We start from the raw sequence: 25741 nt of genomic DNA on the forward strand, positions 1-25741 counted from the left end.
CAACATACCAAAAGCTTTCGTCACCACCCTATCCACATGAGATTCCACCTTCAGGGAACTATGCACCATTATTCCTAGATCACTCTGTTCTACTGCATTCTTTAATGCCTTACCATTTACCATGTATGTCCTATTTGGATTATTCCTACCAAAATGTAGCACCTCACATTTATCAGCTTTAAACCCCATCTGCCATCTTTCAGCCCACTCTTCTAAACTGGCCTAAATCTCTCTACAAACTTTGAAAACCTACTTCATTATCCACAACGCCACCTACCTTAGTTTCATCTGCATACTTACTAATCTAATTTACCACCCCATCATGCAGATCATTAATGTATATGACAAACAACATTGGACCCAGTACAGATCCCTGAGGCACACCACTAGTCACCAGCCTCCAACCTGACAAACAGCTGATTCAACTGATTCATGAAAGATCATTACTAATGCCACCACATTCTCTTGAGCTTTCTTTTTCAGAATCCTGGGGGAGTCCATCTGGTCCGGGTGACTTATCCACCATTAGACCTTTCAGCTTTCAAGCATGTCTTCCTTAGTAATAGCAACTACACTCAATGCTACTCCCTGACCCGCTCAAATTTGTGGCATACTGCTAGTGTTTTCCCCCCACATCCCCTAGACCCTGTATGCAGAATAGAAGTCAGACAGTAGTCAGTTTGTCTGCCATTTCTTTATCCCCCATTACTATCTCTCAAGCATCGTTTTCCAGTGGTACGATATCCATTCTCTTTTACTCTTTATATCCGAAAAAACTTTTTTATATTACTGGCTACTTTACCTTCATATTCATCTTCTCTCCTTATTGTTTCTTTCGTTTCCTTCAGCTGGTTTTTAAAAGCTTCCCAGCCCTCCAGCTTCCTGCTAATTTTTGCTTTCACTTTTACATTGTCTGTAAACTTCTCTTGTCAGCCATATTTGTCTCATTTTCCCTTTAGAATACTTCTTCTTTGGTATGTATCTACTCTGCCTTCTGAATTGTTCCCAGAAATACTATCCATTGCAGTCCTGCCATCATCCCTGCTAGCGTCACCTTCCAATCAACTTTGGGAAGCTCCTCTCTTATGCCTCTGCAGATCTCTTTACTCCACTGTCATACCAACACATCTGATGTTAGCTTCTCCCTCTCAAATGAAAGTGAATTCATTTTTTATGGTCACTGTCTCCTAAGGGTTCCTTCACCTTAAGCTTCCAAATCAAATCTGTTTCATTACACAATTGCTTTCTCCATAGTGGGCTCAACCACAAGCTGCTCTTAAAAGCCATTGCGTAGGCATTCTATGAATTCTGTTTCTTGCAATCCAGCAACAACCCACCCAATCTATCTGCATACTGAAATCTTCCACGACAATCCCAACATTGCTCTTTTAACATGTCTTTCCCATCTCCTGTTGTAATTTATATCACATATCCTAGCTACAATTCAATATATAAATCCCATTAGGGTCTTTTTACCCTTGCAGTTTCATAACCATATCCGCAAGGATTCGACATTTTATGATCCTATGTCACCTAAGGGTTTGATTTCATTTTTACCAACAGAGCCGCCCCACCCGCTCTGCCTGCCTGCATATCCTTGCATGTTAAGCTCCCAACTATGAGCTTCTTTCAGCCATGACTAAGTGATGACCACATCATACCCACCAATCTCAAACTGCACTACAAGATCAGCTACCGTATGTATTTAAATTTAACACCTTCAACTCCTGTATTTGTCACCCTTTACAATTTTGCCTCATGTTACACTTCATCACATCCCACTGACTCCAATTTTGCCCTATCATTTGCAATGTCCTTCCTCTCAGTCTCACTACACATTGCTTCCTCTTTTATACCAACTGCCCCATCCTCAGCCATAACACTCCATTTCCCATCCTCTGTCAAAATTAGTTTAAACCCTCTCTAGATCTGGAACTCAACTGCATGAACTATGGGGGAAAAAAACATTGCATTAAAAAGCAAATGAAACCCACATAAACCTTTTACCAGTGGTGAACTAACACTGGAAAAATTGAATGCAAGTCAAAATGCTCCTAATATACCTGGGGACATGGGTCTTTCTTTTTAAATCAACATTAAACACTTGCACCTAATGATAAAAATCTTGTTAGTGAGTTATCTTTACTAGAAATCGAGATGCTACCAAAGAACAGAGACAAGAACAAAATACTTACTTTGCTTGATTAACCTTTTGTCTGCCACAATTATGTTTTCAGCATCAATGATGATGACCTTTCCATCCCGAGATCCAACAGCAAAGTTATCAAAGCTGACATCCAGGAGGTAGAGCGCAAATTCAAAATCATTATTTGTGAGTTGCTCAGCAATTTCCAGCAACTGCCAGGCCAAGTCTACTCGTTTTTCCCAAGGTGCATGGTAGAAACTCCAAAGTTCATTGCCTACATAATTTACAGCCACCATTCTCCCACAGGCTCCAAGGTATTTTGCAAAAGGCCATCCTTCATCTGATGGAAAACTCTATGTAGAAAAAAGGTGAAAAAAATGTTCAAGGATCATCTACACAATGAAATTTAGTAATTCATAAAACAGGCAAGTCACATAGCTTTGAATATTTTACACTGCAGGGGTCACATACTCAAGGTCTCAGAGTAGGTGTGTTTTATGTGGGAAAACAAAATCCACACGTTGTTTCAGCTACAACTGGTTCTCAGCCAAAATTCTAAGCTCATTCTGTTCTTTTTATCTACATTTTCCTTTCCAAATATTTCTCAATTCACTTCAGAAGGAGAATGGTCAAATACATAATTTGGGGTAGGGGAGTTCTTCAGTTATCTTTAATGTTCTGGCCAGCAATAATCCTTGTTCAAAGTTACTAAAACAGATTGTATCATCATTATGCTGTTTACACAAGTTTTTTTTCCCACAATTTGGCTCCTGTATTTGCAAGAATACAAAATTTACTGCACCTCATCGGCTGTGAATGTTTCAGGATGCCCTGAAGAGGATATGAAAGGCACTACACAAATGGAGATAATTTCTAACATTAATAAACTTAAATCAGTCCTCTTTTATTATCAACTTCCCAGCTGGTAGAATCAATCGTTTAATACTTATTCAAGGTCTTAAACGGAGCAATCACTATATTATGAACATTCAAAATGGTGATTTAATTTCTGTACTTCAGGCTACTCTCAATCATCAGCAGTCTGATAAAAGGCATTGTCAACAGTCTTAGCAAACGACAGCTACTCACCAAAACCTAATCACTAAAGATGCTTAGTTTGGGATTAGTTCAGACAATTTGGCTCCAAAAATGTACCAAACAGCTGTACTCCAGAGGGGAGGTAAGAATGAGTAACCTTGGTATGAAGAAGACAAGGGAAAATATTCCATTGACTAGAGTATAACCTAGTACAAAAAAATAGATGATTGTAGCTGGAAATCACTCATCCCAACTTCAATACATTTAACACAGAAGACCCCAAGGCAATGTCCTACGCTCAACTGAAGCAGTTTCATCAATAACCTCCTTTCCATCACATGGTTAGAAGTGAGGCTGATCATTCAATTGCATTTGCAACTCCTCAGCAAAGTAAAGTAATCCATGCCTGCTGCAGCAAGACCTGGATAGTATTCAGACACGATTGTTAAGTCAGAAGTGTACTGGACATTCAATGTCATATTAATGGAATGCCTCACCAACAAAATTCTAGGTGGGTCACATTGACCAAAAACTCAACCAAACTTGCCACATAAATAACATGGTTCTATGAGTTCAGAAAAAGAATCAGAATCAGGTTTTTTTTTTATCATTAACATGTCTTGAAACTTGGTGTTTTACAGCAGCAGAGAAATGCAATACATAAAAAAATTACTGTAATTTATAATAAGAAATATAAACATAAATGAGTAGTGCAAAAAGGTAATATTTCTGAACCATTCAGAAATCTGATGGCAGGCATGAAGAAGCTGTTCCTAAGCAGTTGAGTGTGCATCTTCAGGCTCCTATACCTCCTCCCTAATGGTAATGAGAAGAGGGCATATCCTGGATGGTGAGGATCCTTCGTGATGGATGCCATCTTCTTCAGGCATCGCCTACTGAAGATATCCTTGATGATGGGAAGAATAGTGCCCATGTTGGAGCTGGCTGAGTTTACAACACTCTTCAGCTATACATTGGCCTCTCCATACCAGACAGAGATGCAATGAGTTAGAATGCTCTCCATGGTACATAAACAAAGCTCCTCAAATTCCTAAAAAAAAGGAAAAGCATTCACCTCCTCCCCTCCCTTGGAAATTTTCATGTTTTATTATTATACAGCATTGAATCATGGTGGATTTGGTTTGGCTGTTTTGACACTGATCAACAGAAAAGACTCTTCTGTCAAAGTGAAAACAAATTGGTCTATATTTATTAGAATTATTAAACAAAATAATTGATTGCATTATTCACTCTGTTCAAGTCAGTATTTGTTTAGTCACCACCTTTGGCAGCAATTACAGCCTTGAGTCTGGGTGGATAGGTCTCTATTAACTGTACATCTGGACACTGCAATTTTTCCCCATTCTTTACAAAACTGCTCAAGCTCAGTCAGATTGCATGGCAATCATGAGTGGACAGCCCTTTTCAAGTTCAGCCACAAATTCTCAATTGATTTGAGGTCTGGACGGTGACATGGCCACTCCAGGACATTAACTTTGTTGTTTTTAAGCCATTCCTGTGTAGCTTTGGCTTTATGCTCAGTGTCATTGTCTTGCAGAAAAACAAATCTTCTCCCAAGTCATAGATCTCTTGCAGATTGCACCAGGTTTTCCTCCAGGATTTCCCTGTATTTTGTTGCATTCATTTTACCCCCTACCTTCACAAACCTTCCAGAGCCTGTTGCAGTGAATCATCCCCACAGCATGATGCAGCCACCACCATGCTTCATAGTAGGGATGGTGTGTTTTTGATGATGAGCAGTGTTTGGCTTACACCAAACAAAGCATTAAGTCTGATGGCCAAAAAGCTCAATTTTGGTTTAGAAACATCGCTGCTGGCAGTCCATTCCACGCACTCACCACTCTGCATATAAAACTTACCCTGGAATCTCCTCTGCACCTACGTCCAAGCACCTTAAAACTATGCCCTCTCATGCTAGCCATTTCAGCCCCGGGGAAAAGCCTCTGACAATCCACACGATCAATGCCTCTCATTATCTTGTACACCTCTATCAGGTCACCCCTCATCCCCTGTCAAACCACAGAACCTTCTTCCAGCTGACTTCAGTCTCCCACATATCTTCTGGCAAACTCTAGTTGAGATTTCAATTTTTTTCCTAACAGTGGCTTTCTCTTTGACACTCTTCCATAAAGCTGCAGCTAGTGAAGCTGGTTAACAGTGTTGTATGTGCAGTCTCTCCCATCTCAGCCACTGAAGCTTGCAACTCCTCCAGAGTTGTCACAGGTCTCTGGTGGCCTCCCTTCACGAGTTCCCTTCTTACACGGTCACTTTGTTTTTCAGTTCAGGCCGCTCTAGGCAGATTTAAAGCTATATCATTATCTTTCCATTTCTTAATGATTGACTTAATTGTACGCCAAGGGATATTCAGTGACTTGGAAATTTCTTGTAACCATCTCCTAACTTGTGCTTTTCAATAACCATGGAGTTGCTTGGAATGTTCTTTTGTCTTCATGGTGTAGCTTTTGCCAGGATATTCACTCACCAACAGTTGGACCTTCCAGGCATAGGTGTATTTTTACTACAATCAATTGAAACACCTTCACTGCACACAGGTGATCTCCATTTAACTAATTATATGACTTCTAAAACCAATTGGCTGCACCAGTGATGGGGGAAATATTTATGCAACCAATTATTTTATGTTTTATATTTGTAATTTATGTCACTTTGTAGAGATCTATTTTCACTTTGACATGAAAGAGTCCTTTTCTTTTGATCAGCATCAAAAGAAGCTGAATTAAATCCACTGTGATTCAATATTGTAAAATAATAAAACATGAAAACTTCCAAGGGGAGGTGAATCTTTTTATGAGGACTGTTTTACAGCTGGCATGCCTTCTTCATAAAAGCATCAATAACATTGAGCCCAGGATAGATCTTCAAGAATTTAAAGCTGCTCACTCATTCCACCACAAACCCCTCAATGAGGACTGGTGCATGTTCTCTCAATTTCCCCTTGAAGTCCACATCAATTTTTTGGTCTTTGTGATATTCACTGCAAGGTTGTTGTCACGATACCATTCAACCTATATCACTGGTCTATATCACTCCTAAACAGTTCCTTGTTACCATGTCAGATTTTATCCAGAACAGTCATGTCATCTGTGAATATAGTATTTGAGGTATGCTTAGTCATGTGTACACAGAGAATAAAGAAGTGAACTAAGCATGCATCATTACTATGTGCCTGGGCTGATTGTCAGTGAGGAGATGTTATTCCTGATCCATACTGGCTGTAGTTTTCTGATAAGGAAGTCGAGCATGCAGTCGCAGAGGAAGAGGCAGAGAAAAAGCTTGGTGATTAATACCCTATTACCAACCTTGAATATTACTCTCCAAACTATTCGCAGTAATACTGAAAAAAAGAGATTCTTTGCTTGAAAAATACCCCAAACCACCTCATGCAGTGATATAGCATTTCTACCTTATTTTAGTTTCCCAATTTCCTTTTCAGATGCATGCCTAAGTAAAAGCTCAGGATAAAATTATTGCCCTGAATGAACACTTTAAATTCCAAGCCAACCGCAAGTCTACCTTTTTGTGACGTTCCATAGATAACCTACAACATTCTTTAACAGAAATGAACAGTTAATATAGACGTTTGATGCAGAACAGAAATGCACAAGAATTTCCATAGTATAACAATTAGCATGATCTGACAAAGCATCATGTAACTCCATTCTCAAAATGCTGGAGTAATTCAGCAGGCCAAGGAGCATCTGTGGAAAAAAATGTTTCGGGCATGCACGTTTGCTCTTATCCCACCTCCCACTACACTACCAGGGAGAGGGTTCCTCTCATCTCATCTACCACCCCACCAGCCCGTGTCCAATGCATAATTCTCCGTAATTTCCACAACCTCCCACCACCAAATAGATCTTTTCCTATCCCCCCCACCCAACCTTCTGCCTTCCACGAGGTTCTCTCCTTACTTGACTCCCTTGTCCATTCATCCTTCCCCATTGACCTGCCTCCTGGCACTTATCCTTGCAAGCGGAACAAGTGCTATACCTGACCCTACACTTCACTATCACTCAGGACACAAAACAGTCCTTCCAGGTGAAGCGACACTTCAACTGTGAGTCTGTTGGAGTCATATACTTTGTTCAGTGCTGCCAATGTGGCCTCTTGTATATCAGTGAGATCCAACAGAGATTGGGAGACCATTTCGCTGAGCATCTACACTCCATCTACCAGAACAAGTGGGATCTCCCAGTGGCTACCCATTTTAATTCCACTTCCCCTTCCAATATGTCCATCCATGGCCTCCTCCACTGTCAGGATAAGGCCACACTTAGGTTGGAAGAACAAAACCTCATATTCCATTTCAGTAGCCTCCAATCTGATGGCATGAACATCGATTTCTCAAACTTGCAGTAATGCCTTGGCCCCCACCCCCCTTCATCTTCCATCCTCTTGTCCCTCTCTCATGTTATCTCCTTGTCTGCCCATCGCCTCCCTCTGGTGCTCCTCTCCCCACCTTTCTCTCTCTCTTCCATGGCCTTCTGTCTCTTTCACCAACCAACTTCCTAGCTCTTTGCTTCATCCCTCCCCCTCCAGGTTTCACCTATTGCCTGGCATTTTTCTCTCCCCAACACCCCCCCCCCCCCACCTTTCAAATCTACTTCTCAGTTTTTTTTCCTCCAGTCCTGCTGAAGAGTTGTGGCCCAAAATGTCGACTGTACTTGTTTTTCCCTATAGATGCTGCCTGGTCTGCTGCGTTCCTCCAGCATTTTGTGTGTGTTGCTCAGATTTTCAGCATCTGCAGATTTTCTCTTGTTTATAACTCCACTCTATCTGCTGACTGTGATTGATTCAGAGTGAGGTATATGATCTAAATACGAATTAGATAAATGGAACGCAATGGTTGAAGGAGAACACCAAACAGGAATAAATAATGAATAGGTGGATAATCTGTGGTACTGAGAAACAAAGGGACCTTCAACATCAACACATTCCTCATTCTAGATTCAACCTCAATAGGCGATAGGGTGGCTCAACAGAAAACTGTAACACAGCTTCAGGGACCCATGTTCAATCTTGACCTCAGGAGCCGCATAGCATTTAAATATTCTCCATGTGTGTTTTCCCTCCACACAGCTCCCAAAGACATGATGGCAACTTTAAATTCAGTGGTGATAGGAAAACTGGACATGGAAGAGAGGAGATTACAGGGAAATAAATGGGATTTCTCTCAATATTGGCTTAGATTCAATGGATTGAACGGGCCTTCCATATCCTAATAAAAAAAAATCTTCTCCACATCCAAATTGACCTTGCTCATTTCAATCAAACTTTCCTAATTACAGCAAATACAAACCTTCCTTAAGTGTCAACCTGCCGATTCCAGGTATTTAGTTCAGAAGTGGCCCATAGTTACAAATTTCTTTGCATACTTTCTTAAATGAAATCAATACTGAATACACTATTCCATATATGGTACTGTAGAGACCATATAACTTAAGTGCAATCTGTCCATTGTTATGTTCAGCTCCCTTAGCAATAAACAATGTTAACTTTTCTGATTACTCACTGTGTCTGCAAACTAACCTTGACCTACAAAGAGACCTAGATTCCTCTACCTCTGAGCTCTGGATCTCCCACCATGTACATACTCTGCAAGTTCTTTTAGTGTTCTGAACAAATCAGTTTATATTTTCAAGTTCTGAAGCAATCCAACTAACTGAATGTCCAAATAACCGACTGTTTAAAATGTCTCCAGATATCAGCTCTATGGCTCATTACCAACTTACACTATCATGGAAAAAATGGCATCAAATTCTATTGTTTAATCCTGACCACCTGTTCCAACAGTGACAAGTGTGCACAGTCTCCCTGTGACTCCACGGATGTCCAGTTTTCTCTCACATTGCAAAAACATGCACGCTAGTGATTAACTGGTCCTGTAAATTGACCTATGCAGGCAGGTAGATAAATCTAGGAAGGATTGAAGAGAATAAAAATTACAAGATTTACATCGGATTAGCATAAGTGGGTGACTGCTTGTTGGCATAAACTTGCTGAGCCGAGGGCTTGCTTCCCATTTCATATGAATCCATGATACGAATTCAATGAATTTTCAGTTTTGTTAATTCCCCTTTTTTAATCTATATTTGACTTTACAATTCAGTCAAGTTTTAATTGGTTCAGTCAAGCTTCTTTAATATTTGAAATTATGAGCAAGGAAGAAACTTAATCTTTAACATGACTGACACAATAAACTTAATATGCAAAACTTCTAGCTGGAGGTTAAACAGAAAATTAATAGTACATTTAAGAACTACATATGAAACACATGCATATGATTCACTAAATATTCAAAGGTACAAAATATCTCCATAGAGGAGTAATAAGGCAGCAGTACAACATGAAATCAATTGTGCCTCCCCAGAAGGCATTTTGTTTTATTCTGAGACTCTCCACTGACAGCATTAAAAAAATTCACAAAATTACCTATCATAATTAATGTAATTCATCAAAATTATCACTAGAAATTACTTTATTCAAAGTATTGATGATATACAGGATCTAGAGTACTAAACACATTTTAATCTCTTAACTCAAGAAACGATAAATTCTCCTGGAGACAGTCTAGACAAAGTCCAACCCTATGCACGTGCATCAATACTGCTGAAATTGAGAGCTTCTATTTTGTGGGTCTAAACGTCACCAATGGCCTAATCTGATCTAACCATGTAGATGCCACAACTGATAAAACTCATTAATGCCTCTACCTCTCAGTAGGCTAAGTAAATTTTAAGTCCAGTGACCAAAAAAAGATCCACATACAATTTTTGGAAAGCTATCTTTCCAAAAGCTGGTGAAGTAGCAATTCTGGACTAAATTTGAATCAACGGAGGAGGACTTTGTCAAATGGTGCAAGCTGAATCATCTGCCCCATATCTCAGAAAGGATGTGTTGTCATTGGAGAGAGTCCAGAGCAGGCTCACGAGGATGATTCTGGGAATGAAGGGGTTAACATATGAAAAATGTTTGACAGCTTTGGGCCAGTACTCACTGGAGTCTAGAAGAATGCAGGGATATCTCATTGAAACCTACCAAATGTTAAAAGGACTAGATAGGGTGGATGTGGAGATGTTTCCTATAGTGGGGGTAACCAGAACTACAGGGCACAGCCACAAAATTGAGGACAAGCCGTTTACAACAAAAGGAGGAACTCTTTTTAGCCAGAGAGTAGTAAATCTGTGGAATGCTCTGTCACAGATTGCAGTGGAGGCCAAGTCTATGGGCATATTCAAGGCAGAAACTGATAGTTTCCTGATCAGTCAGGGCATCAAAGGATATGGTGAGAAGGTAGGTGTTTTATGGAATCTGGGGTCAGACATGAGGTAATGGTGGAACTGACTCGATGGGCTGAATGGCCTAATTCTGCTCCCTTGTCTTATGATCTTAATAGTAATACTAAGGAGACTGTGATGAACTTCAGGATGACTAAGCCTGTATTGTTCCCAGTTACTACTGATGGTGAGGATGTGGTGAGGACCTACAAGTATCTGGGGGTGCACCTGGATGACAAACTTGAGTGGAGCACCTACACAGAGACTGTGTACAAGGGGGGTGCAGAGTCACCTCTACTCCCTGAGGTGACTGAGGTCCTTTGTAGTCTGCAGGCCTCTCCTTCACATGTTCTTCCAGCCTGTTGTCACCTGTACAATCTTTCATGCGGTGGTGTGCTGGGGCAATAACATCAACACAAGTGATGCCAACCGTCTCAATAAAATGATTAGAAAGTCTGGCTCTGTTATAAGACTCAAACTGGACACACTGGAGACTGTGATAGAACCGAGGGCCCCAAGGATAATCCTGGCAATTCTGAACAATGTTTCTCACTCTCCCACAAACCAAGTTATGGTACATTTTATCTCTGGAATATCTTCTTACAACAGAAGTCATGTTCACCAGTCAGAAGTTCCTTGACCTGTCTTTGTTACTCTTTGTGATCAATGGATCAACATTGGCTACCCTAGAGACTTCTTCAATTGCGCCAGCAGCTAACAGCAAAGCAAATCTCTCTATAAAGGCCTTCGCAATTTCTTCCCTGGCTTCTCAATAAGGTCTGGGGTGCACTTGGCCTGGCCCTAAGGATTTGCCCATATGAAAGTACTTCAAGTTTGTAACACCTTCTTCCTCATATTACAGGATTCAAAGGATGTAGACTTATTACTTTCATTTATATGCCGTCTATGATATTCTCCTTTGTAAATCTCAAAGAGAAATAGGTATTGCAAATCTCAGTCATATGCGGTGGTTCCAACATATAGGTTCCTCTATATATGTATTGCATGAGAAAATTGCCTTGGACGCACCATACATTTTACCATCCATAGTGCCCTTGCACCCTGGCTAGCCCAGTCAATACGGGGGAAAATTGAATCTCCTACAGGCACTACCATATTATTGCCGCAACTACTTGCAATCTCATGTTCCCATTGACGTCTTGGAGGGTCTATAACATAGCTTTACCAAGATAACCATCCTTTCTTATTTCTAAGTTCTACCCAAATGAGCTTGTTAGATTTCTCAAGAATATCCTTTCTGCTGTAATGCATTCCCTTATCAAGGCAAAATCCCTCCACTCCTACCTTCTCCTATTACTGGTACCCTGGAACATTGAGCTGCCACAGTTCTGCCCTTCTCTGAGCCATGCTGCAGCAAAGGCACAATATCCCAGTCCCTACCAACAAGGCATACCCTTCATACATCCATTTTACCTATTAAGCTATCTGTAGGATATGGGAACAAGAAGCAAAAACAAAGCCTACACAGAGGTTTGCACAGGGCCAGAGTCGCCGGTACTTCATAAGGAGACTGAAGTCCTTTCGAGTATGCAGGCCTCTCCTTCACATGTTGTACCAGTCTGTTGTCACCAGTGCAATCTTCTATGCAGTGGTGTGCTGGGGCAGTGGCATCAACACGGGTGCTGCCAACAGGCTCAATAAGCATCAAGACTTTTCCTGTGTTCTCACCACAAAGCGTCAGAAGTTTGCAAAGGAACATCTAAACAAGCCTGATGCATTTTGGAAACGTCCTGTGGACTGATTAAGTTAAAATAGAACTTTTTTACCGCAATGAGCAAAGGTATGTTTGGAGAAAAAGGGTGCAGAATTTCATGAAAAGAACACCTCTCCAACTGTTATGCATGGGGGTGGATCAATCATGCTTTGGGCTTATGTTGCAGCCAGTAGCACGGGGAACATTTCACTGGTAGAGGGAAGAATGAATTTAATTAAATACCAGCAAATACTGGAAGCAAATATCACAGCGTCTGTAAAATAGCCAAAGATTAAAAGAGAATGTCTTCTATAAAAGGATAATGATCCTAAATACACCTCAAAATCCACAATGGACTACCTCAAGAGGCGCAAGCTGCATGTTTTGCCATGGCCCTCACAGTCCCCCGACCTAAACATCATCGAAAAATCTGTGGATAGACCTCAGAAGAGCAGTGCATGTATATAAGACTGCCCAAGAATCTCACAGAATTAGAAGCCTTTTGCAAGGAAGAATGGAAGAAAATCCCCCAAACAATTGACAGACTCGTAGCTGGCTACAGAAAGTGTTTACAAGCTGTGATACTTGCCAAAAAGGGGTGTAACTGAGTACCAACCATGCAGGGTGCCCAAACTTTTGCTTTGGGCCCTTTTTCTTTTTTGTTATTTTGAAACTGTAAAAGATGGAAATAAAAACATAATCTTACTTAAAATATTAAAGAAATGTGTCATCTTTAACGTCATGCCTTTTGGAAATCAACTTTTACTCACTTAGCTATTCACAGTAACAGAAATTTTGACCAGGGGTACCCAAACTTTTGCATGCCACTGTAAGTATATGGTTGAAAGACAATAAACTTGAACATTTACCTGTTTTGGAAAAAACACTTGATATCTGAATTAATGACTAAACTCTCTAATTTACAAACATCACTCTTTTAGTAACATTTTAATCACTTGATTGAACAATAGATTTGCCTGATAAAAGTACAAGGTCAATATATTCCAAGGTTCACTGAGTAAAAGGATGTATTGTATATGGCTTAAAATCTAACTGAGGAAATCTTTTCTTTAGCTTACCCAATCAAAATTGTAATTTTTAGATTCCAGATTTATTCATTTTCTCATTCAGCTATCACAAAACTTTGAGAGAAATCTGTTACAAAAATTACATTAACATATTCTCGAGGGTGCCAAGAGAAGGCTTATTCTTAAGTGTCTCTTTTAAAGCTACCTTTACAAAATCACTTAATGCTGCTAACTATCCCTTTGAATTCTTACAATACATTTGCAGATTGTACACTTCAACTTGTAAAACTTCTATCACTATTTTCAATCTATTGCTAGCCAGCATTTTTAAAATTACATTAAATCCTTGGATCAATAACAATCATGGCTGAAGCCAGCATAATATGATTTGTCAAATAACCCACCTTTATTTATCATAGTAAACCCATCACATAATTTTACGAAGGATTTTGAGTAGATCCTGTAACAATTGTTAAATTTAAACACGGTACAGAAACAATGGAGATTATGTAGCTCACACGAGGAAATCTGCAGATGCTGGAAATTCAAACAACACACACAAAATGCTGGTGGAACACAGCAGGCCAGGCAGCATCTATAGGGAGAAGTGCTGTCGAGGTTTCGGGCTGAGACCCGAGTCCTGACAAAGAGTCTTGGCCCGAAACATCGACAGCGCTTCTTCCTATAGATGCTGCCTGGCCTGCTGTAGATTATGTAGCTCTAATGTTTGTTAGAAATGGACTTCAAGAAAGAAAGAAATAGGCTGGTGGAATGGTCAAAAATGTGATAGTTGACAAAGCTAATAAATGTGAACATTTAGATGGAAAAATTAAAAGACAATATAAACAGAAGGCAATATTATTTTAATCAATTGACTGAACAGAGGCTTAGCTTGAAAAGACACTTTAAAAAAAAGTACAATGCCAATTTAATGCCTTTTTCTCATTCTGCCATCTGTAAGGATGTACAGAAGCTTAAAGACACTCAAGGATTCAGGAACAGCTTCTTCCCGCTGCCAACCAATTTCTAAATGGACATTGAACCCATGAACACTAGCTCACTACTTTTTCATTTCTATTTTTGCACTACTGAATTACATACACTTAGCATAATTAATATTTATTTGTTACTATTATGTATTACATTGTACTACTGCCTACAGACAACTAATTTCACAAAATATGCTGCTGATTCTGATTTGGATGTCTACAAAGAACAGTACTGGGGCAGATTGACAAAGTGGTGAAAAATAATCCACGATTGTTAACCAGAGGCAGACAGTATGATTCAGGATCATTTAAAGTCATTTCCAGTACGCGAGTGTAACGGAGAACGAAGCAACTGTTACTCCAGATCCAATGCAGCATATATAAAAAACACACTAAGATAAAGAACACATAATTTAAAAAAATAAATATGGTGGATTAGTGGGTGGAGGTGTTGATCAGCCTTACTGCTCAGAGAAAGTAACTTTTTTTTTTGAGTCTGGTGGTCTAGGCAGGAATGCTTCATAGCCTCCTCCCTGAAGGGAGTGGGACAAACAATCTATGTGCGGGTGGGGGGGGGGTGGGATCCTTCATATTGCTGGCCTTTCTCTGGCACCTTTCTGTGTATATGCCCTTGATGGTGGTTAGGCTGGTGTCAGTGATGAATTGGGCAGTTTTGATACCCATTATAAAACCATCTAGACTGCTGCAGTCCAGTTTCTGTACCAAGCAGTGATGCAGCATATAAGGATGCTCTCTTGAGCACATCTGTAGAAGGTTCTGAGTACTGATGTGCAAAGTCCAGCTCTCTTCAGAAATCCGAGTCCATGATGAGCTTTCTTGATTGTGTGGAATGTTTTGCGAGATGTGTACTTCCAGGAGTTTGAAACTGCTGTGCTACCAAGGTAGAAAGGGGTGTGAGTGCTGAGAGTTCTTCTGAAGTCAATAGCAATCTCCTTTGTCTTGTTGACATCAAGGAAGAGGTCATCTGCCTGGCACCAGGCCTCAAGGTCTTCCACCTCTTCTTTGTGGGCTGTCTCATTAATGTTGATGAGCACCATCATTAGGGTAGAGCATGACAAATGTTGTGGCATCTGTTGTATAACAGTACTGATAGCAAGTTCTGTCCACTGTGGCAGAAATCGAGTTTCTGTGTTATAGAATAATAGTCTGTCAGCCCAACTTGTCCATGCTAACAAATATGCCCATCTATGTTAGTGCCACTTACCTGCATTTGGTCCAAATCCCCCTAAACCTTTCCTATCCATGTGCCTGCCAAAGTATCTTCCAAATGTTATTGTATCTGCATCAACCACTTCCTGTGGCAGCTTGCTCCATAAATCAACCAAACCATTATTTTATAAGGGCTTGTATATAGCTGCCATGCCCAGTTAGAGACACATTTTCAGAAAGTTACAAAGGTTTGAGGGTACATTAGAATTCAGGGATGATGAATTTCAGTTATGTGGATGAAATGGAAAAGCATAGGTTGTTCTCCTGCATATAGATGAGCTACAAGGCTGGAACTATTTAAAATCATGAGTACAGACATGACAGATAAAGAGGAAACACTCACTGATAGAAGGGTCAAGGACTGGAGACTAAAGAATTTCTTAAAAATGATTGCAAAACAGCCAATAGTAACCCAAGGAGCATGTCTTTTTATTTTAAAAACAGTGAGTGGTTGTTGTCTAAAAAGCATCACTAGGCTTGATAGAAGAGGGAATTAGGAAATTACAGTTCAGGAGAATAGGACTAGCTAGATTGTTCTTGCATGGAGAAGTTACGAACTTGATGGGCGGGATGGCCTTCTTCCACTTATAAAGATTGTGAGATTTTGCTAACATTAGAACAACTAAGGAAATTCAATTTTGGTTCCTGACGAAGGGTCTTGGCCCAAAACATCGACTGTTTATTCGTTTCCACAGATGCTGCCCAGCCTGCTGAATTCATCCAACTTTGTGTTGTGTTGCTTGGATTTCATAAACTAAGTTGAATAATCTGACAACAGATCTTTGCTGATACAATGTTCAACATCCACTTATTCATGAGAAGTACTATAGCTTAAGTTCTGAACTAGCTATACAGGGAAAAAATACTGAGTTTCACATTTGAAGGCATTCTGAATTCAACACATTATTTTGGTTGAAAAACAAACTGCTTGAACTAATACAAATATACACTCAGTGGACAGTTTATTAGGTGCATCTGAACAACTACTCTGTAATGGAAACATCTAATCAGCCAATCATGTGTCAAGCAACTCAATGCACAAAAGCATACAGACCTAGTCAAGAGGTTCAGTTGTTGTTCAGATTAAACATCAGAATGGGGAAGAAATCTGATCTAAGTGACTTTAGCTACCTCTTTTTCTCAAGTCCTACCGAAGGGTCTCGGCTCGAAATGTCAACTGTACTTTATTCCCCCCCATAACTGCTGCCTGGCCCACTGAGCGCCAGCATTTTGTGCGTTGCTTGGTCAGGGAATGATTGCTGGTGCCAGATGGGGTGCTTTTAGTATCACAGAAACTGATAATCTCCTAGGATTTTGATACACAACTGTCTTTAGAATTTGCAGAGAATGGTGCAAAAAAAAACAAGAATCATATAGTGAGTGGCAGCTCTATGGGTGAAAATACCTTGTGGATTAGAGAGGTCAGAGGAGAATGGCCAGACAGGAAGGCAACTGTAACTCATAACCACACATTACACCAGTGGGGTGCAGAACAGCATCTCTGAATACACATGTTGAACCTTGTACTAGATGGGCTACAACAGAAGACCACAATTGGTTCCACTACTGTACCTAATAAAGTGGCCACTGAGTGTAGATTTTCTACATTTTAGAAATCTAAAAATTTATCAGAATATCTGATAGCCAAAACAAATGCCTAAAAATTTTAAAGTACCATAAGACAGCTCATGCATCGCCAAAAGAGGTACATTGTATTACAGACAGAAATGAAAAAATTAGCAAAAAAGATGAATAAAATATAAGCCCTCTTATTTTCCTTCCTGGTAAAGTGAACAATCGATCTACTCCCAGAACTTGTGTTCATATTACAATAATTTGCAAATAAAATTAATATTTTTGTTTTGAAAACAAGCTAATAAAGCGTTGATTTTAAAATGAAAACTCCTCTTCCAATCTCTGGAATATATACTACAGTTATCTAAAGCAAAAAATTATTCTAAAACTTTAATTAGGACTCCCTTTGAAAAGCCATGTAAAATGCTTTAATTTTAAACTTATGGAGGAATGAAAAAGAAATGTGATGTTCATTTAGTTTGAAAATTGTTTGGTCAATTGAGTACTGTTCAGATGTATTGCATGGATGTATAACCAGCCTAATGGCATGAAAAATAGTACATAAAATATCCCTTCCCAAAAAAAACAGTAACTGCAAATTGTTGCCAAGTACATATATCTTGGAATTTTAAACAATAAGATATTTACAATAAGCACAATATTGTATGCCTGTTTCATGTTAATACTCATACAAAATGCACACACAACACAGCTGGAGCCAAAAAAGATTCTGATTTCGCTGTAGGAATGAAGCACAATAAGGTCATGTCTAAAAATATCTATTTAAGTTTTAAGAGCAAGGTTGTTTCAGTGTGCAAATGATTAGAGTCACTAAATATTTTACTGTACAATGTTAGATTTCAAGGTTTAAAATCAGAGCTAACAGAAATGAAGCCATTTGGTACTTTACGCCTCTGCTGACTCCATGAAAGAATAAGCCAATTAGCTGCACTCATCTGTTCATTCCCTTATGCCTTCACATTATACTCCTAACATTTAAATTCCTTTTTGAAAACTTCTGCTGAATCTGAACTTCAGCTTAAAACACTTGCTACATCAAGAAAACTTTCTAACGCCACCACTGATTATTTTGTCACTTAATGTAGAATATGGTTACACAATTCACCCTGCCTGTAAGGAGTTTGTACGTTCTCCACATAACTGAATGGGTTTCCTCTGCGTGCTTCAGTTTCCTTCTATAATCCAAAGATGTACCAGTTAGTAGCTTAATTGGTCATTGTAAATTGTCCCGTGATTAGGCTAGGATTAAAGCAGGGGATTGCTGGGTGGCATGGCTCAAAGGGCCAGAAGGCCTTTCCACGCGGCATCTCAATAGAATACATAAAAATAAAATACCACAGCATTCCAAAGATCTCGTCCATTAGATACATCCAACAGTACATTTCCAACGGAACAGTTACTAATTGGCATTATGCTTGTTCTTTGTGAATACAAGTAGTCCCCGAGTTATGAACATCTGACTTTCGGACAACTCGTACTTACAAATCGAGGAAGGAGAACACCGTCTGCCATTTAAAATTGGGTCGTGACGCTGTCCGACATATTAAGTCATTGCCATTAACACTGTGTTGAGTGTGTAACTTTGTATTTGGTTTAAATTTTTCTTAGCAAGATTTACCCTGAACCCCCCCCCCCCCTTTCCAGTCAGCTGGTGGTGCAGTGAGATCAGTGCCAGGCTCAAGAATGGAGGTTCCCAAGTTCGATCCAGTGACAGACTGCTTCCAAGCTCGCTCTCCAACCATGCCGGGTTGATGTCGAGCTCACAACTCGACCTCTTTAAAAAAAACACTGCCACCACCAGTTTAAATTCCCACATGGAATATTGTGGAGGATGAAATACCCAAACCCAGCACAGCCCCCACTTGTCCCATTTAACCTGTCTCAGTGTGGTGGACTTTAGGACCTGGGGAATTCAGTGCAGTGGTCCTTAGGACCCGGTGGAGCTCGGGACCTGGCAAAGCTCAGGACCCGCCACCCACAGTGTTTCTGTTCCATTGATGGGAAGCGATCACGTTTGAAAATAAAGTGGAAATAATAAAGTGTTTGGAAAGAGGTGAAATGTCATCGGTTATTGGAAAAGCGTTAGGCTACAGTTGGTCAATGATAGGAACAATTTTAAAGGATAAAGTGAGAATAATGGAGCATGTGAAAGGTCCTGCCCCAATGGAAGCTACATTTATTACTAAGCAACACAGTGGTTTAATTATTAGAATACATACATTTCTTCAGTGTTGTATATGCATAGAACAGTAAAATATATACTGTATACTAAGACAAACTTTTGACTAAGTGACACTAAATAATACTGGATGTACTTGTTCCAACTTAGGTACAAATCCGACTTAAAGACGGACTCAGGAACGGAACTCGTTCATAACCCGGGGACTGCCTGTATTGATGTTAAACCTGTGCTCTCCTGAAGCATTCAAACATAGAACCAGAAATATCAAAGTCCGGACCCGAGCCTTTGTGGCTCATCAGGTTGGTGCTTATGCCGGTTTCTGTGGCGTGAATTGACTGAGAGTATGAGACTTCCCCTCCCCCCCCCACCCCCAGATAGGACGCCAGTCTATCACAAGGTTGACCCCCAGCATTTTTTGCCGGTACCCATTTTTCAGCTGGGTAAACTGGAGCAATGTGTGGTTAAGTGCCTCGAGGACACACACGCTACCCCTGCTGGGCTCAAACTCATGACCTTCAGGTCGCTAGTCGAACACCCTAACCACTTGGCCATGCGCCATACGAACCAGAAATATAGTGAGAGCAAAATTACCATATCTTAAGTGGAATAGGACATTTTAGTCAAGTGTATTATCATTTAACTCAGTGTGTATGAAATGTTGTTTTGTTTCTATATACATTTTGTTATGTACATAACAGAATAATGTATATAGAAACAAAACGATGTTTTGCCGAGCCAAGGTGTAAAGCACTATAGTACACATAACACACAATAACTTATGAAGGCACAGATAAAATCTACAGATGAATCCCGCATAAGTAACAAACTAAAGTGCATAAATTAAATATTGTAAGGTACGGAACAGATTAACCAATGACACTCCAAATACAATGCTGCAGGGATTAAGCAGCCTAATGGCCTGAAGGAAGAAACTTTTTTCCCTTTCCTAATCATTCTTGTTTTTAATGCACTGGCGTTTTCCGCCTGATGGAAGTAAAAGTCAAAAGGGATGCTAATTGGATGGGTGGGTTCCATACACGGCACTCCTGATAAGTGTCCCCGATGGATGGTAGGGAGAGCCCAATGAACTTCTTAGCTGTTCTCACAGTCCTTTGTAGGGACTTCCAGTCCAATGCTTGACAGCTCCATTCCAGATGGAGATGCAACTTGCCTGGACGCTCTCAATGGTGCTCCTGTAAAACACAGCTAAGATGGGATGAGATGGGAAGATTGCCTCAATCTTCTTACAAAGTGGAGGCATTGCACATATAATGAACTACATTTTATTTTCAGACTAAGTAATTAAATCAGTTTCAGTGTCTGGGGATGCACTGAGGTACCTAATACCTGCAGCTAGTTTTTCTTAGGAAACCAAAAGGGAATTTTTCAGCTTTCTTTGCTCCAAGGCACCAAAGTACTTGACAGTATCATCCATTGCCAGAGAGGCCCCTAGGTAGAATAAAACAGCTAAATTATAAACATTCCATGCAAGTTGAGGTGACCATTCCTGTAACTTTGTATGCATGTTAATCTTGCAAATAATTATGTTGAAATCTGTAAATCTGACGCATTTAAATTAAATTTTCACATTTGGATAAAATGTACAATTACCACTGACTGGAAAAGTAATTTTGCACAAATCAAGCATTTTATAAACACAGTTCTTTCCCAAATTATCAAAGATTTCCCTAATAAATAAATCACCACAAAGATTTTATCTCTTAACAAAAACTGTTTGCTATACAATGAGGGATAGGGAATTCATTTAGAGATCACAGGTATGTCTTTTTGATAAATCACTGGGAAAGTGTACCTTACATATAGAAGCAACTTAAAATTAAACAACATTTAAGCATCTGCACTCATCCATTTGGAAATGAGGACTAGTCAAAGAATGACTTTTAAGCTTCTATTTGTATATTTAAGCTTGTCAAAACAAGTAGATTGTTTCTGATTTACCACATCTTACAGGGAGATGACTGATTAACTTGATTTATTGTTACTATGTCTATGAAAGGATTTAGAGTACCTCTTGCTGCATGAATTTTTATGTAACACCTTTCTTTAGGAACTGTTCCTTTCACTAAGGATGAGCTGTTCATTAACATAGTGTGAAAAAGTCAGTATAAATAATAACTGAAAATTCAAGAAATGCTCAAAAGTTAATGACGTTAAACTAAGGATTCAGAAATCAAACATTCTTTAACATGAGGAAAACATGCGTGTATGTGAGAGAATAAAAATAATACCATATGGTAGAAACCAAGTGGTAAGTGGTGACGATTTATAATGCAAACAGTGGTAAAGATCAGAAGGTGCAAATAGTAAGAATGAAATCATAGAAAAAGTAAACAACCAATATTGAAACTGTGCAATGACTAGAAAAGTTATAATATCAAAACTGACATTCAGCATCTCCAGAGACAGAAAATTATAGTTAGCGTTACAAGTTGGTGGCCTTCTACTCAAACTGGCTAATTCAAATAAGCTTGAATATTTTATTAAATTGTTCAGAACTTAATGTTCAGTTTGGAGGTCTGCAATGGGCAAAATCAGACTCATGCTATTCCTCCAGATAATAATTTGTCATAGTAGAAGAGATCAAAGATGGAATGGAGATGAGTTAAAAATTTAAGTGACAATCAGCTCAAGTTTACCCTTACAAACAAAACAAACGTTTTGTAAAACAATCAAAAATTACCCCCCCATAGCTGATGAAACTACAGGAATATCCTGATAAAAAGGTCATCCACATCTCACAGTGGCATCTTCCCTTTGGAATCTGCTGTGTCATTCAGACAGTTACATTTAGATAGATAGCTTAGACCAGGAACATGTTCAGTAACTGCATTAATTTCAGTAGAAAAGCAGAAAACAGGTTTATTATCAACGGCATGTGTCATGAAATTTGCAGCAGCACTTCAATGCAATATATACTATAGAAAAATGAAATAAAATAATAATAATAAATCAATTACAGTATATATATATATAGAATAGATTTAAGAATTGTGCAAAAAACAGAAATAATATTGTGTTGCCTTTATGGCAGTTATTTAGTTTATAATATTTTCGCTTAGTAATTCATTTGTTAGTATTTTCTAGTTAGAATTAGAATTGTTTAAAGTATACTCATTGCCTGTAAAATATATCGGCATGTGATAATGTCACATCCGGTTTTGCCGCGTCTTGTGGGAAAATACCAGTTTGGGATCAACGCAAGGGCTGGGTGGGGCTCACACGAGGCAGACCCGCGCAAGAAGTTGTTTGTATGCATTAGAAATCACAGTGAGAGCAACGCTGTAAGTTAATAGATAATCCATATGTTGAATTAAAATGTTAACGCCGATCCCGTTGAAAGGAACGACGGCCAATAAGGTTTATGTTTTCGTTAGTTAAAGAGTTGCGGATAGTTTGTGTTGAAGTGTATTTAAAGCGGTCCATGGCGTAGATACATTCTGACTGTATGCTGCACTTTAATGCAATGTAGTTGTAGTTTACTTTTACAAGTATTTACGATGTAAATGTGATATCAAGAAGGGAACAAATACTGTATCAATCTTGTATTGTTTTATCAACAGTTTTCACCATACGTTAATGTGAAGAGTGAACAGTAAATGGTTAACCTTACTGCGACCTTGTTTCATTGACTACGGTTTATCTCGGCGTTTAATTCGGCGTTTCATTACACCCGAGCGAGAACGCTACAAATATATATTTTAAAAAGTGAGTTAGTGTTCAACGGTTCAATGTCCATTTAAGAATCAGTTGGCAGAGGGGAAGAGGCTGTTCCTCATTCGTTGAGTGTGTGCCTACAGGCTTCTGTACCTCCCACCTGATGGTAACAGTGAGAAAATGGCATGCCCTCGGTGCTGGAGGTCCTTAATAATGAATGCTATCTTTCTGAGACACCGCTCCTTGAAGATGTTCGGGTACTTTGTAGGTTAGTACCCAAGATGGAGTCAACTAAATTTACAACACTCTGAAGCTTCTTTTGGTCCTGTGCAGTAGCTCCTACCCCATATCAGACAGTGATGTCAGAGTACTCTCCACAGTATACCTATAGAAGTTTGGGTGTATTTTTTGACATAACAAGTCACTTCAAACTCCTAATTAATTATAGTCGCTCTCTTGCCTTCTTTATACAACTGCATCGATAGGTTAGGACCATGTCAGGTCCTCAAAGATCTTGACACCCAGTAACTTGAAACTGTTCACTCTCTCCACCTCTGATCCCTTATGAGGATTGCCATAGCCTAGCCATATAGTCATAGTTACAGAGAGAGTAGAGCAGTGGACTAAGCACATGCTCCTGAGGTGCACCAGTTTCGATCATGAGCGAGGAGCATATGTTATCACCAAACTGCAGAGAGTGTGGTCTTCCAGTTAGGAAGTCAAGAATCCAATTGCAGAGGGAGGTACAGAGGCCCAGGTTCTGTAACTTCTCAAACAGGACTGTAGGAATAATGGTATTAAATGATGAGCTATAGTCGATGAACAGCATCTTGATATAGGTGTTTGTATTGTCTAGGTCGGGGGTCGGCAACCTGCGGCTCCCGAGCCATTTGTGGCTCTTTCACCTCTGTGCTGCGGCTCCCTGTGGCTTTGGGAAATAATTGGTCAGTATTTAATTAAAATGTATTTTATGTTAGTTTGTTAGCTTTTGAAATGTAATTCTAAATTTAAAGATTATGGTGATCTTGTACAATCTAAGTGTGGCGACACATTTCCTGCCACATCCGAAACGGCTCACAATTAGCCAGCATTCCGGCTAAGGGAGATAGCCTACGGGGGTTTGTGAGTACGCGTCTTTTGCAGCATCTGCGTCCATGGGGGCTGGGTTGAGGGAGGCTTAAAAGCAAGGCTGTTTAGTTCGAATAAAGCTATCTTTGACTGCAGTTTACTGACACCGCTACAACGTGTTTTTATCGCTGGCTGTCCAGACGGAAGGTGCTGAAACGCTTTGTCGCGTGTCTGGAAGAAGTGAAAACTTTCCTGGGCAGCAAAGGGCTCACCTTTCCTGAGCTGGAACAGCCAGAGTGGCTGGAAAAGCTACACTTCATGGTAGACATGACAGCGCACCTGAACACGCTGAACACAGCTCTTCAGGGGTAAGGACGTACAGCCCTGCACATGTTGGAGGATGTTTTGGCATTCGAGCGCAAGTTGACAGTGCTTGCCAGAGATTTACAGAAAGGCACTTTGTCTCACTTACCCAATTTGAGAGAGTTCAAACAAGGTCACGACATTCGCTCGGAGTATTTACATTCTGCAATCATCGCAATGCAAACATCGTTTGGGAAACGCTTCTGTGAGTTCAGAGAGGAAAAAAACACATTATCCTTCCCGGTCACTCCCTTAAGCATCGATCCTTCCCTACTGAATACGACTGCATTGGCAGGTGTGAGTCAACCTGATCTTGAGATGGAACTGGCCGACATAGCCGACAAAGACATATGGGTGTCCAAGTTTAGACGCTTGACAGCAGACCTTGAAGATGTTGCCCGTCAGAAGGCCGTTCTTGCTCAGAAACACAAATGGAGTGATATTGAAAACCTTCCAAAACCGGACAAACTTGTGTTCGAAACATGGAATGCTATGCCCGACATTTATGTAAACATTAAAAAGTATGCGCTTTGAGTCCTGTCGATCTTTGGATCCACATATGTAAGTGAGCAGGTGTTCTCCAACATGAACTTTATTAAAAACAAACATCGCGCACGCCTCACAGATGACAGCTTGCGATCCTGTGTAAAGATGAAGGTGACGTCATACAGCCCTGATGTGCAGATGCTGTGCGCTGAGGTCCAGGAGCAGAAATCCCATTAACCAAGTATGATAAATATTTTAATTGCCTATTATTTTATGTATATTCATATTTTTTCATTGTTCAGTGAAATAGTCCTTTTATTTTTCAGGCTGACAGCTGGCTGATGTTATTTTTGGTTTGCTGCTGGCGGAAAATTTAAGTTCGGCGTTTTTCATAAATACAAGAAGGACTCAAATAGACATTGAGTATTTTACTTAAAAGTAACTTTCAACCCAACGTCTTTTTTTCGGAGTTCAAAATGTTTTTGTTGCATGCAGAAATGTAATTTCGTTTTCTCTGCAGGAGTTCATCAATTTCATAAATGCAACACATTATAGTTTGTTTATACATAGCATAAAGGCAAAAAAAAACGTTGTATGCAGTGTTATTTCATTTTAAATGTCAAACGGGTTTTGCGGCTCCCAGTGTTTTCTTTTCTGTGGGAAACGGGTCCAAGTGGCTCTTTCAGTGGTAAAGGTTGCTGACCCCTGGTCTAGGTGGTCTAAGGCCATGTGAAGACCCATTGAGATTGCATCTGCTGTTGTCCTATTGTGGCAATAGGCAAATTGCAATGGGTCCAGGTCCTTGCTGAGGCAGGGATTCAATCTAGTCATGACCAACCTCTCAAAGCATTTCAGCACTGTAGATGTGAGTGCTACCAGGCAACAGTCATGAAGGTAACTCACATTA

At 39.8% G+C, this 25741-nt stretch overlaps 1 protein-coding gene across 6 annotated transcripts in view; it reads right to left on the bottom strand.

The window, feature by feature from the left end:
* The window catches only part of dipk2ab (divergent protein kinase domain 2Ab), a 202470-nt gene that overhangs the window by 111853 nt on the left and 64876 nt on the right, over window positions 1–25741 (bottom strand). For all 6 annotated transcript variants that reach the window (XM_059993679.1, XM_059993641.1, XM_059993650.1 and 3 more), the window contains one exon: window positions 2196–2499. In XM_059993679.1, the coding sequence (XP_059849662.1) occupies window positions 2196–2442 (247 nt within the window). In that variant the 5' untranslated portion in view covers window positions 2443–2499. The remainder of the gene's footprint in view (window positions 1–2195; window positions 2500–25741) is intronic.

The sequence above is a fragment of the Hypanus sabinus genome, chromosome 2 (assembly GCF_030144855.1).
Source record: "Hypanus sabinus isolate sHypSab1 chromosome 2, sHypSab1.hap1, whole genome shotgun sequence".
In the NCBI taxonomy this organism is placed as follows: Eukaryota; Metazoa; Chordata; class Chondrichthyes; order Myliobatiformes; family Dasyatidae; genus Hypanus; species Hypanus sabinus.